The sequence below is a fragment of the Podarcis erhardii genome (genome assembly GCF_964252035.2).
Source record: "Podarcis erhardii genome assembly, chromosome: 13".
Lineage (NCBI taxonomy): Eukaryota > Metazoa > Chordata > Lepidosauria > Squamata > Lacertidae > Podarcis > Podarcis erhardii.
This window is the reverse complement of record NC_138502.1, coordinates 18,283,896-18,296,581: the sequence shown is the minus strand read 5'-3', so window position 1 is coordinate 18,296,581 and position 12,686 is coordinate 18,283,896. Positions and strand designations below refer to the sequence as shown.

The window sequence follows — 12,686 nt, the reverse complement described above, 5'->3', positions numbered from 1 at the left end:
AGTCTGTGTCAGCCGGGGGCCCCAGGCGGAGGTTGAGCCATCCTTACTTTACAATAAATAAACTGTGTAGATGTGTGTATATCCACCCTGGCCACACACCCTCCATGCCAGTGGTTGCATCCTGACCTCCACATGGAGTCTAGAAAGTTGCCTTGTACTGAGTCAGACCATTGGCTCATCTAGCTCAGCACTGTCTGCACGGACAGGTGCCAGCACTCCAGGCAGGGGGATCTCTCCCAACCCTACCTGGAGATGACAGGGATTGAACCCAAGACCTCGTGCATGCAAAGCGGATGCTGTAACCATTGAGCTGCAGCTGGGCCGCCCCCGTCGTTTCTGAGTGGTCATGTGGTAAATGCAGGCAGAGCATTTATCCGCAGTCACTTCTTAAGAGGCCTCCTGTGTGTGCAACTGCTTCCTGCAGCAGCAGCAGCAGCAGCAGCGTCATGGAGGGGGCAGAAATGAAGGCAGGAACTGGGGTCCGGTGCAGCAAGACTTTGGAAAGGGTTGCAAAATGTCAGGGGTCGAAACTCTTTGGCATGTCCCCTGCATGCAATTTGGGCAGAGGGAAGGCTTGTATGTGGCCTGTTTATTTTAAAAAAATGTTTTTATTAGCAATTTCAACATATCAAAACCTATCATATTCATTATTTTTCCCCTCCCCCCCCAAACCCTCCCTCCCCTCCCCGAGACTTCCCTCAGCTCCTCTCTGATTTCTCAGCCCACATTATTCTCTGCATATTGTAAAGTTACACAGATCCTTACGTTATCTGTCTACCATCTTGTATGTTGCCTGTTTAAATGGGCCAAAGCGCAGGCCTGTGCCCAGGTGAGTAGCCTTTACCCACTATTTCATTTCATAGGCACTCTCCCCCTTGGATGGAAAATAATGTGGGTGTGACAGAGAGCAACCTGTTCCTTCCCTGAGTTGTGCAGTCTGCTCCTGAGCTCCACCCACGTGCGTCTCATGTGCCCTGTGGTTTCATGCATCTGCTTTCGATGTGCCACCTTCCTTCCTTCCCTCCCCATTTAGAAATGCACCACAGGGCCAGGCCCCACCTGCACTCTACAGGTAAAGCAGCATTGCACCACTTTCAATGACCCCAAAGCATCTTGCGAAGGTTAGTTTGTTAAGGACGCTGCTGAGGGTTGTTGAGACCTCTATTCCCCTCACAGAGTGACAGTTCCCTGTGAAGAGGGGTTGACTGTTCCCCCTTTAGATGTCAGGCTCCTGCTTCCGTCAGCTCCAGGCAACATGTCCAGTGGCCGGGGATGATAGGAGTTGGGAGTCCAGGAAGCTACAGCAGGAGTGAAGAACCTTTACCCTGATGTTGCTGAACTAACCCCCCTGCCCCTCAAATTCCTGGCCATTGACCATGCTTGCTAGGCTGACAGGAGCTGTCATTTAACAAGTTTGCCTTTTGCATAGCAAAAGTCTACCTTTGGGTTTCATAGAACCAGGTCTTTCTTTTTCTTACTTGTCCTCTCGCACTAGGCCGAACAGTGTGGTACCAACAGGCTGCCATTTTGCTTAACTGTTTACCTCACAAAACCCATCTACCACCCTCAACTCTAGTTAACAGGACAGAAGCTCAAGTTATTTCTAGTAGGTGCTGGCTTCAGTTTGCCAGTCATTTATTTTTAAGGCCTTATGAGTCAGTGCCCTTTGGTATGCAAGACTGCATTCCTAAGCCATGAGAGAACAGAAACGTCATCCATCATTAGGTTGTTTGCGAAGAGCTGATACTGTTCTGGCTGTTTTCTTACTCCAGTGGCTTTTTCCTTCCTCTTTTGTGTAAACTTGGAAGTTCTGCCTACTTGCCAGGCTTAAAACTAGGTTCCGATTTGACAGTTCCAGGAAATAAAATCTAGGAGAAAGAAAGCAAGGGACCAAAATGGGAGAGGTGGCTTGGCTTTCATCCATTATTTTACTATGTCTGTTGCCACCATCCTAAAATAGCATTGGGGTGGGAAACAGTTTTCAAGCTGAGGGCCACATTCACCACTGGGCAGCTTTCCATGGGCCACATTTCTGTGGTAGGTAAGGGCAAAATTAGGCTGAGGAACAAATTTAGAGGCTAGGAGAGCCAGGTTAAGGGCCCAGGGCCTGACTCTCATAGCTACAATTCTCAAGAGGGTCAATCCCTCTTCCCAGAGATCTATTGAGAAGTGTTGAGCTCTGAGGGGAATAAGGGTCTCTTAACATCACTTGGCACCTGTAACCTACAATTCTCAGGATACTTTGGGGGAAGCCATGACTGTTTAATGATGTTGCTTCACTTAAGAATGTCGATGGGATTTCAGAGGGAAAGTAGGAGGAGGCTTGGGGAAAATCCCAGGCTTTGCAGAAATATTAAAAAATTAAGTGGGAGAGCGGATTGCCATCCTACACTTTCCTGTGATTTCCACCCTGCCAGCACTTTTATCACATAAAGTCTGATTTTGAGATACAGCTTTTGAGGCATGTTCGTTGCTCAAGACACCCATGTCCCCCTGGGAAATAAACTCTAGTGGGTGCTTCTAGTCACAAATAAGGGGTAAACACGTGTTGTGGGGAGACTTCTGAAATCAGACTTCAATATTACATTTTCAATAACCAAGAAGATGATGAGGGAATACACAGTCATAGCTGTAATTTTTTATTTAAAAAAGTAATAATTTGTGGACAGATAAATTATACATACAGACATCAAGTCTCTGCTCCATCCTGGGAGTTCACATCACCATTACTAATAATTTAATACATATTTTGGAATTAAGCGGGGGGGGGGAATACTACTTAAAGAAATCTCAAAGGCTTGCTTTCAAAGATAACTAGCATGTAAAATAGAAATACATTAGGAAATTCTGTTCACTTAACATCATGTGTAAACTAGAGCATGCACATAACACACTGGCGTGTCCACCAGGGCCACCAATTTCTTGTGTTATGCTACACACATTGTAGACTAAGGTCCTGGCAGCCACATCCTTCAAATCAACTGAGGTAGTAGCAGCTTTACATCAGTGCATTTATTCAGAAATATCAGAGCACAGAAGCTCTTGCTCCTCACGGCAACTTCAGGGCCTCACTCCACCCTGAGAGAATGTGGATTTCAGGCCCAGAATTAAATCTTGCTACATCACACACACACGGCCCTCCTTTCAGACCCATGAGCCAACCCCTTACGGTCTCCAGTATTTAAAAAAAGGATTCAATTTGGCTCTCAAAACCTCAGAACCCTTTATATGTATCTCTAATGGACGGTTTACTTCATGGCTGCCATATCTTGAAGAGCCATTTCATTCCTGACTTAATCTGGAGCCACAGCTTAATCTGCCTCAGCAGAACCAGAAAGGAGAGGGGAGTTGTCGTTGCCGCCTTCTTCCTGAACCCCATAGATCTCCCTCCAAGCTTTGGCCCGGTGTTCCGCCCTCAGGCAAGGCTCCAAGATGGCTCCCACTTCAGCAATCCTCCGGCGGAAGCGGCATCGGTCGCGGGCCATTTCTTCCCAGGGGCCACGTCGGGCAGCCCGAGATGCGTAGCTCCAGGCCACCAGTGGGTGAACGGTCACCACCGGAGAGAATCGGACCTGAGGAAATTGAGAGGCTATGAGGATAGTGGGACAGGTATTTTCTTGCTCTTAAGCAAATTTATGCCAATGCTACTAAACTAAATAATTGGCTAGACCTCATACAGTTAATAGGTTGGTTTTTTTTCGTCCTGTAATGGCCCTGCTGAATCCTACTGTCTTTTCTCAGCTAAACAAGCCAAATATCATGTTTTAAGGCCATCACTGTGCTCCAGGGGTTGGGAAGCTGCTTCTCTCCAGATGTTTCAGGATGTGCAACAGGTTATCATCCTGGCTGTAACCATTCCAGCCAAGGACAGGGAAGAACAGCCTTGTGTTGTCCCTAGTTTTAGTCCACTTCCTTTTCTGTGGGTACTGAATCAGGACCTTAATTTAAACTTGCCCTAGGCAAACCACCTCTTACTCCTATTTAGACACCATACATGAAAGCCAGTGTGATAGAATAATCGAACTGGAGAGTTTGATGGGACCCCAAGTGTTATCTAGTCCAACCCCCTGCAATGCAGGAATCTCAACCAAAGCATCCAGGACAGATGGCCATTCAACCACTGCTTAAAAACCTCCGAGGAAGGAGAGTTCACCATCTCCCAAGGGAGACTGTTTCTCTGTTGAACAGCTCTTACAGTGTCAGAAGTGTTGGAGTAGGACCTGGGAGCCCAGGGTTCAAATCCCCTACCAAGCCATGACTTTCACCTTGGACCAGTCTGCTGCTCAGACTAAACTACCTCACAGGGTTGTTATGCGGATTAAATGAGAAGGGGGAGAAACCATGTACACCATCTTGAGCTCCTTGGAGAAAAAAAGCAGGATATAAACACTAAATTATCTATTATTTTTATTTACCACCTCAAGTGATAGGTTTCTGGAGGCTGGCTGTGGCTGCTCAAGAGTAAGGCAAAGGCACTCTCTACCCATGCTCAGAGGAACACTTTTCCACGACTCCTTGAGTTCCATTGCTAATCTCTAGCTGCGTCTTGAGCATCGCTTTGGGTTTCACACAACTGTGAGCACTGCACACAGTTGCATTTCCTAGCTGGAGGAAGAGAGGCTGTATACAACTGAGTCCTACTCAGAGTAGACCCACTAAAATGAACCCAAGTTGGTCATGTTAATTAACTTCAATGAGTCTACTCTGAGTAGGACTAGCAACCATAGGTTTCTGTTGTGGGTGTCCACTTTGCATTGTTCTTAAATTGATCTTGTTATTTTGTGTGCTGCTGTTCTTCTTATATTTGGGGCATTTGTGGAAGGTGACTAAGCAAACTACTAAGCTCAGCTTCCAATAGATCTACTGACACTCTGTGGACAAAAGGAGGGAGGGGGAACAGTGAGAGTAAGGCAGGGGAGTCCTGTCTGCTGGGAAATGACCCAGCCTTACATCATCCACTTCCTGGTTGGTCATGTTGCATGAAGGGGATATTACACGATATTTCAGGATGGGCGAAACCAACAGCAGGACGGGGGAGGCCAAGGAGCATTAAGGAGATTCTAGGGTGGTGCTAACAGGGAACAAGGTGGGGTGCAGAAAGTAAAAACTGAGGGCTGAGTAAGGTATCTTTAGAATGGGAGAGAAGGCAGCTTAGAAAAGGAGAATGGGCGTAGCCAGGATTTATGTAAGGGGGGCAGGCTTTATGTTGGGGGAGCAGAATCCAACATTATTGATTTCCTTGATTTTAATCTTTGTTGGAAGCCGCCCAGATGGGTACAAATAATATATTATTATTATTATTATTATTATTATTATTATTATTATTATTATTATTAGCAACCCTTTTCTCCCTGCGCAACAGCCATACAGTGGTACCTCCGATGACGAACTTAATTCGTTCTGGAGGTCCATTCTCAACTTGAAACTGTTCTTAACCTGAGGCGCGCTTTCGCTAATGGTGCCTCTGGCACGTGATTTCTGCTCGCATCCAGGGGCAAAGTTCGCAACCAGGAGACCTACTTCCAGGTTAGCGGAGCTCGTAACCTGAAGCGTTCGCAAGGAGGATGGTTTGTAACCAGAGGTATTACTGTTCAGTTCTCACCCCAAGACACACACAGCATGCTCACTTTTCTTCCTTTGAGGAAGAAAATCCCTGTGAATACATAATTTCAAAAGATGGAGCTTTCCCCATCGCTCCAACTCAGGCTGATTCTTTAAAATGGTTTAGAGCTACAGTATCACCAGAAACACTTTGTTCCCTGCTATGACCATACTGTGCCCATCAAGACCACCAGAGGACCCTGAGCTAGGCATCCTTTACCCTGTGAGATGCCAGCTTTCAGGGGTTCTTTTAAATAGCTTTTCAGTTCATCAGCTAAGATTTCAAACCGCTCTGATCTACTGAGGCTGACAGAAAGAATTGTTTATCATTGTAAAAGCCTGAGATGCCTTCAATTGTTTTAAAAAACTTGAAAAGCAGGAAGAGTGTTATTTTGATTAATTTATGTAAACAAAAGCTATACCTGTTTAATTTCTGCCTTAACTTCAGCTGTCAAAAAGGGCACAGGGTGGGGTGGGGAATAGCTTCTGTAACACCCAATTTTCTACTCATAACCACTGTTGTGTAAACATAGTAGTTATACACAGCAGTTAAGTGATAAAATTAGGAAGACTTCCTGAAACATTTGTGAATGAAATGGGCAACTCTAATCCAGGCTAGTAATTTGTGAGGGGCAGAACCAAGGGCGTTAGCAATTCCTAATGGAATCTCTCTCTCTCTCTCTCTCTCTCTCTCTCTCTCTCTCTCTCTCTCTCACACACACACACACACACACACACACACACACACGTTTCTGAACTGTCTCCCTCAAGACTCATCCTCTGGAGAACCTAGGGGTTCTGGTTAGTCCACACACAAAGTATTTAAAGCAACTCACCTTCTTAATCACCTGGTTTGCCTCCTGGGAAACAGATGACACTTCTGTGGTCATAGGATCAGAGTTTTCCTCAGAGTCTGGCTGGCAACATTTCTGAGTTGGATGCCTGGAGGAAACTCTTGGATTCCACTTGAAACGTGGTCGCGTTGGTGGATTACATAGCTCCTCAGGCTTAGAATCTAGCCTTGTCTGATAAAAGGTGACCGTGATTTCCTTGTGCTTCTTGGCCTCAGGCTGAAGGGCAGATGTGGGGGCTTGAATGGGCTTGGAAAAGCAGAGTGGGTGAAAAGGGTCATTCCTTGCAAAAAAAGATTTGCAGAGGCTCTCCAATACATCCTGATGCAGAGAGTCTGCTTCCGCTTCCAGATGGTTCTCCCCGTTCCCCGAGTGCCCTCCAGACTGAATGCTCTCTTCCATCTCGTCTTCGCTCCACCAGTCCTCTGAATCGTCACTGCCATCCTCCTCTTCCTCTGATGGACTGTAGAACAAGGATAGGACAAGGGGGCTTTTGGAAACAGAGGAGACTGAGTTGAACGCACCCTTATCTCCACCTTTCTTGTATGCTTCTATCTCTTCCCCATCCTTTGGGGAATTAGATGGACTTTCAAAGCTTTGCCCGTCACGCATCACCAAATCCCCACTAGATCCTGGGCCCTCCTCGTTTCCCTGGGAAGCGGAGGTACTTTCCAAACAAAAGCCCCCTCCAAAATCCTTTAACTCTCCACGGTGGCTACAGGAACCTTCCACATTCTCCCTACAGTATCCGCCAATATTCAATCCTTTCATCAATGCTTGTGGATGGCAACAATATTCCAGCCATTTCTGGGGTGAACTCCCAGGGTTCTCTCTGCCTTCCAATGCCATGTCTTCTTCTGAAGAAACGTCCCAGTCATTTCCAAGGTCGTAGGCAATGGAAGTGCTGATCAAGTACGGTTCAGAAATGCCATCCTCTTCCAAACGCATGCTATCCATTTTGGATGGACCATTAGAAGCAGGCAGAAGCAGTGCCAGGTCCTCTTCGAAATGTCCGCCTTCAGCCAAGCTTTCCGTATCCCTTTGAGGGTAACACTTGTGACTGTCCAGGGAAATGTACCCTAGATGGGCAGCTTTCAAGTTTCGTCCCTCCACTTTGCTTTCTTCTCTTCCAAGTTCCTCCCAAGTTCCTCTTAAGAGTTGCTTCGTCTTCCCTAAGATGGGCATTGCCCCCTTGGCAATGCCCATCAACACAGCCCTCACCAGGGTGGCAGGGCTATGCTGCCAGAGGTGCAACCACCTCCTTACCCAGTCCAGAGCAATCTGGGCCATACGTCCAAGAATCACGGCCACCATGTTGAATTTGCCAGCAGGGCTGGACCGGCTCGATTCGGCAGGGAGGATTTTAGCCATTTTGAGCCTGAAGGGGTCACAGCAAACCAACAACCTCTCTGTGTCTGAGGGGAGTGATGTCAGATGGCTGGATGTGATGTGAGGGGGCATCTTAGACCTGAAAAGAAGCAAAGTGAAAATAAGCCACCAGCTATTAAAAATCTGAAAGTGGTGCTGGGGAAAGCCCAGAGAGTCAGATTCCAGTATGTTTTGTTTTGCTGCATTATAGGAAGGGGTCAGACTTAGGCCCCATCTGCACTATATATTAAAGTAATAGGCTACTGCTTTCAAACAGCCATGGCTCCCCGCAGAGAATCCTGGGAACTGTCATTTGTTGAGGGTGCTGAGAATTGTTAGGAGAACACCAAGCCATCTCACAGAGGTACAGATTCCCAGAGTGGTTTAACAGTCAATCCCTCTTGCCAGGGCACTCAGGGAATTGCAGTTTTGTGAGGGGAATAGTGTGTGTGTGTGTCCTAACAAACCTCAGCCCCCTTAAACTACACTTCCCATAATTCTTTGGGGGAAGCCATGACTATTTAAAGCGGTTATGATACTGCTTTAATATACAGTGGTACATCTGGTTACGTACTTAATTCGTTCCGGAGGTCCGTTCTTAACCTGAAACTGTTCTTAACCTGAAGCACCACTTTAGCTAATGGGGCCTCCCACTGCCTCTGTGTGATTTCTGTTCTCATCCTGAAGCAAATTTCTTAACCCGAGATACTATTTCTGGGTTAGCGGAGTCTGTAACCTGAAGCGTCTGTAACCCAAGGTACGACTGTATAGGGCATATGGGAGCTATTTGTGCCTCTAGTTCAGCATTGTCTTCTTTCAACTGGCAATAGTTCACCAGGGTTTCATCTCCACTACCTGGTCCTTCCCCCGCCGCCCACATTTTCTTTTTTTCCTGGAGATGCCAAGGATTGAATCTAGGAAGTTCTGCCTGCAAAGCATTTCATTTACCACTAAACTGTAATCTCTCCTGTAAGCAAGACATTTAAAACACACACAGAGAGAGAAGATACAAGAGCTGAAACCTATCCTGAATCCACCTGAAAGGCCTGTTCCCTTAATCCAGAGTGTGGAAGAACAGGTTGTTTATACTCAAGCTGTGAAGTATTTATTACTTATTTATATGGTATTTTATATGCTGCTTAATTTCTAAGCTGTGAGTAAAGGCCTTCTGTGCGTAATCAGGGCTGCTATGACTAAGCCCAGTATGGACTGAGACTTGGCACCAACAACAGATTCTGGAATGGAGGCCTTAGGCAAGAAATGTCCTGAAGGAGAATGGGTTATGGTATCCGTAGCAAATAGCACCCTTCCCCGATTGATACTGCATTTTTGGGAGCTCAGGGTGTATGTATTATTTGTTCCAAGCAATATAATGATATGTACAATGGCATCCTGTTTTTTGGAGGTTGTTTGAGGGCGGAATATGAATGGTTTCAGTGTTTGTTTAACTGTTCTTAACAAGAAATCCTTTGGTGAGTGTTTTCTTTTGTAACAAAGTATTTTTTAAAAAAAGTTAAAAATAAGAGGAAACTTTAATACACACCTTAGCTTTGTACACAACACACATTTAAAGCACCCCCCCCCACACACACAAAAGCCTGGGAATTGTTACCAGTCATAGAACTTACGGTTCCCAGCACCATTAACAAACTACAGTTCCCAGGATTCTGGGATGTGCTTAAAATGTATGGTGTGTACGCACTCATGAAGTGGATTAGGAAAAGCCCAACTAAGAATAAGACTGTGGAGTAAAATAGGAGGTAGGAAGTTAAGGCATGGGGCAGGAATCCTGCACTTCTAGGCCCTTATCCCCACATTCCAGCAAGATTACTTCCGCCCCCTATGTGTGCCTCAGTTTATCTCTTTCTTTTTTTCCTATGGGTTGTTTTCCTGGCTTGGATGTGTAGGTTGATTTAATCCAGGGCGCGCCCCAAACAAGCTCAAGCAAGTGCCCCTGGAACGCTGGCAACACCCCAGTCCGGAAGCAGAAAGGGGGGGAAATAACACAACACACACACACAGTCTGGATTCCGGGTGTGCAGCTGTCGGGGAGAGAGGAAGAACAGCAAACCTTCTGACCCACAACAGGTTAGAACGGGAAATGGTGGGTAGGGGGAGAGGAAGGGAGGGGAGGGGAATGTTCATTTGAAGATTTCCAAATGCCCTCAAAGCAAAAAGGTGCATGGATTCCCAGGATTGTGGGACAGCAGCTGGAGAGCACCCCGCTTTTGACAGCGATCTTAACAATCAAAGCCCTCCTCTAAAACAGGAAGGGGGCCCATTCAGAAATAGACCCCCTCCCTGTCATACAGGACAACTGTCACACTCTCCAGGGTTATAGCTGAGGATATTCCTAATGTGAAGTACTGTAAATATTAAGTTTGGGGTAGGGGTGCCGAAACAGTGGCAGTAACAACTCATTGTCATTCATCCTAGTCCGGTAGGTAGGATGGGATATTTTTGAAAATGTGGAGCGAAAAGGAAACGGTGCAGTTTCTTAACTAGGTGTGCTAGGGAAGGTAGAAACCAAATGAGGGTGAAGTTCAGTTTCTGCTTTCTGGCCTTCCCTAGGAATTCGGTATTGGGGGAAGTGGAAAATTGTGGCAGTCTGAGGGCAGAGGAACAGAAAATGAAATCTTGGAAGAGCTCAAAAAGAGCAGTGGATGTAACTAATGCATTTTTACAAAGGGGAGGGGAGGTCTGGGGTGCAGGTTAATGGGGGGAATGACCCCCCAAAATGCAAAAGAGGACATAGAGGCATAGACAAGATACAGAAGTCTATTGTTTTAGGACTAGCAGTGCCACAATTAGGGGGAGGAGGGGTTCAACATAAAATAAGGATACTTTAAAAGAAAAAGGAACAGCAAAAATATAGAATATTTGTTACTGGATCTTGAGGAAACTACTAGAATGGGGTATCTGGAGATCTCCCCCCCATGGATAATACTGGGGTACAGATTTGGGGCAGGGCAGAACATCATTGCTCTCCCTAGTTGAGATTCCCAAGACACCATTCTGTCAACTTTTCCCTTTTCTTGCGAGGAATCCTATTCGGAATAAGGGAATACGTTGACAGCTATGGACCCGCATTAAGCGGGATGTGAGGTCGATCTGGCTGCGACATCTGTCACCCCATTGATCGCCAGGGTTCATTTGGCTGGCTAGGCCGCTCCATGTGCATCCTCGGTGGATGAGGACGACCATCCCAGATAAAAGGAGTGTACAGTTCTTGGGTCAAGGGTATACGATAGCTGCGCTCCCCTGCCAGAACCTCCAAACGAGCTCGAGAACTTGCTTGCATTAAGCAAGGACGAGGACGTAGCAATTAAAAAGGGTGTAGGTCTTGGGTGGATACCTGTGGAAGAGATATACGGGGGTGGGGGCCGGCACAGTGCACGCATCACGAGCGGGAAGGAATCTGGAGAGGCGGGGTGGTTGGCAGGACTCCTGGGTCCTCCGCAGGCAGAAGACCTGGGTCCTAGGGCTGAGAAGCCCAGGCGCCTGGGTGGTGTGGAAGAGGCGTGGTGGGCGGTCTAACTCCCAAATACAAAGCGAAGGAGGGATCCCGGGTGCCGTGGGCGGGGAGAAGGCGAGAAGCCGGCCGGGATTCCTGGGTTTTCTAGGAAGGGATGGGAAGATCGAGCGGTTAACAAGCGGTCTGCAAAATTCCCTGGTCTGGCGTGGGAGCGGAGTCTAGCCGTTCACAGTACCTGCGGGGGTCCAGGACTCCTGGGTTCCAAGGAAAGGGGAGAGAGAGGACCCCATGGTGGACTTTTGCCTCCTTACCTCTCGAATCGAATTAGCCAGTAACAAACTCGCTCCAGCAAGCAGCTGCGGGGTTGGCGCGGGGATCGGGCGATCGAGCGGCGGGCTTGGCAGAAGAGCGGTCGGTCGCGGCAGATCCCATGTCTCTCAATCGGCGGCGGCGGCTGTTTTTCTTCTGTAAATAGGAATAGAATGTTTGGATGCGTCGCTGTTGACGCCGAGTCTATATAAACACTCGTTCGGGGGGGGTTACGTCACCACATTGTGACGTTGTGGAACGGGGCGGGGCCAGGGGAGAGACGTGACCGACGGAGGGTTCTGGGGAGAGGGAGGGGCGAGGAGTAGAGCATGGACGGGTGGGCTGGGAAACAAAACGTGAAACGAAAGTACTTCCCCCCGTCGTTGACTCTCCTAGTAGAAGAGAGGCTTCGTTCAGAAAATGCTCCTCGTACTTTCCATTTTCATTTTTTAAAACTGGTGGGATTTACCATGATCAATACAGAAATTAACTTTTCTTTTTTCCTGCCTGGAGCAGCCATTTGCAAGGCTTATTGTGGCATAACCTTTGTTCAATCACAGCTACGTGGCCATTTATTCTCAGCTGGCAAATAACTGTCTATGACTCCATTTTAATTCCACTCTTCCTCCAAGCAGCTCTGGGTGGCTTGCAAAGTCCCTTTTACACCCCCTGTTTTATCTTCCCCAACAGGCAGGTTAGGCCGAGAGAAAGTTAGGTTCTTATATAAAGCAAAGTTGCTCACTTTGTAGGCACAGAACAAGAGGCTTTTTATCAGGGAACAGGCTAACAACAACAATAACAACAACAGCAAGATTAAAGTCACCACAAGGACAAGCTAAAAGGTGGAGTCTTGGCTCCAATCCATAATAATTTGAGACAATAGTGATTATCAAGTATTAGTCACTTTCTATGCAATAAGAAGGATTACAAATTACCACTTTTTCTGTTTTTACCTGAAACCAGTGACCATCGCCAGTACACATTTGCATGCTTCTTGCTTCTACTTTTCATGCAGATGGTCCCAGCTACAATCCTTGTAATCTCCAGGTAGAATGGAGAAATATTACGTGTCCAAAACCCTG

At 47.0% G+C, this 12,686-nt stretch overlaps 2 protein-coding genes across 3 annotated transcripts in view; one reads left to right on the top strand and one right to left on the bottom strand.

Moving 5' to 3' along the window:
* Positions 1-1,597: 1,597 nt before the first annotated feature.
* Positions 1,598-11,829, bottom strand: PPP1R15A (protein phosphatase 1 regulatory subunit 15A). Its single transcript, XM_081837405.1, has 3 exons — positions 11,607-11,829; positions 6,438-7,920; positions 1,598-3,572 (listed from the first exon to the last, which is right to left on the bottom strand). Exons 2-3 carry the CDS (start codon positions 7,911-7,913, stop codon positions 3,312-3,314), a joined length of 1,737 nt encoding a protein of 578 aa, XP_081693531.1. The 5' UTR covers positions 7,914-7,920; positions 11,607-11,829; the 3' UTR covers positions 1,598-3,311.
* PLEKHA4 (pleckstrin homology domain containing A4) overlaps positions 3,587-12,686 on the top strand; it is a 50,819-nt gene continuing 41,719 nt past the window's right edge. The window contains exon 1 of one of the 2 annotated variants that reach the window (XM_081837350.1): positions 3,587-3,609. The gene's annotated coding sequence lies outside the window, so the exon portion shown is untranslated. Of the gene's footprint in view, positions 3,610-9,779; positions 9,909-12,686 lie in introns of those variants that run through there. The other variant, XM_081837352.1, reaches the window with a different exon arrangement.

Coding starts and splice junctions, on each gene's coding strand:
- PPP1R15A (XM_081837405.1), bottom strand. CDS start 7,913: ATGCCCCCTCACATCACATCCAGCCATCTGACATCACTCCCCTCAGAC. Junction 3,573..6,437: donor CAAACCAGGTGATTAAGAAG/GTGAGTTGCTTT, acceptor CAATTTCCTCAG/GTCCGATTCTCTCCGGTGGT.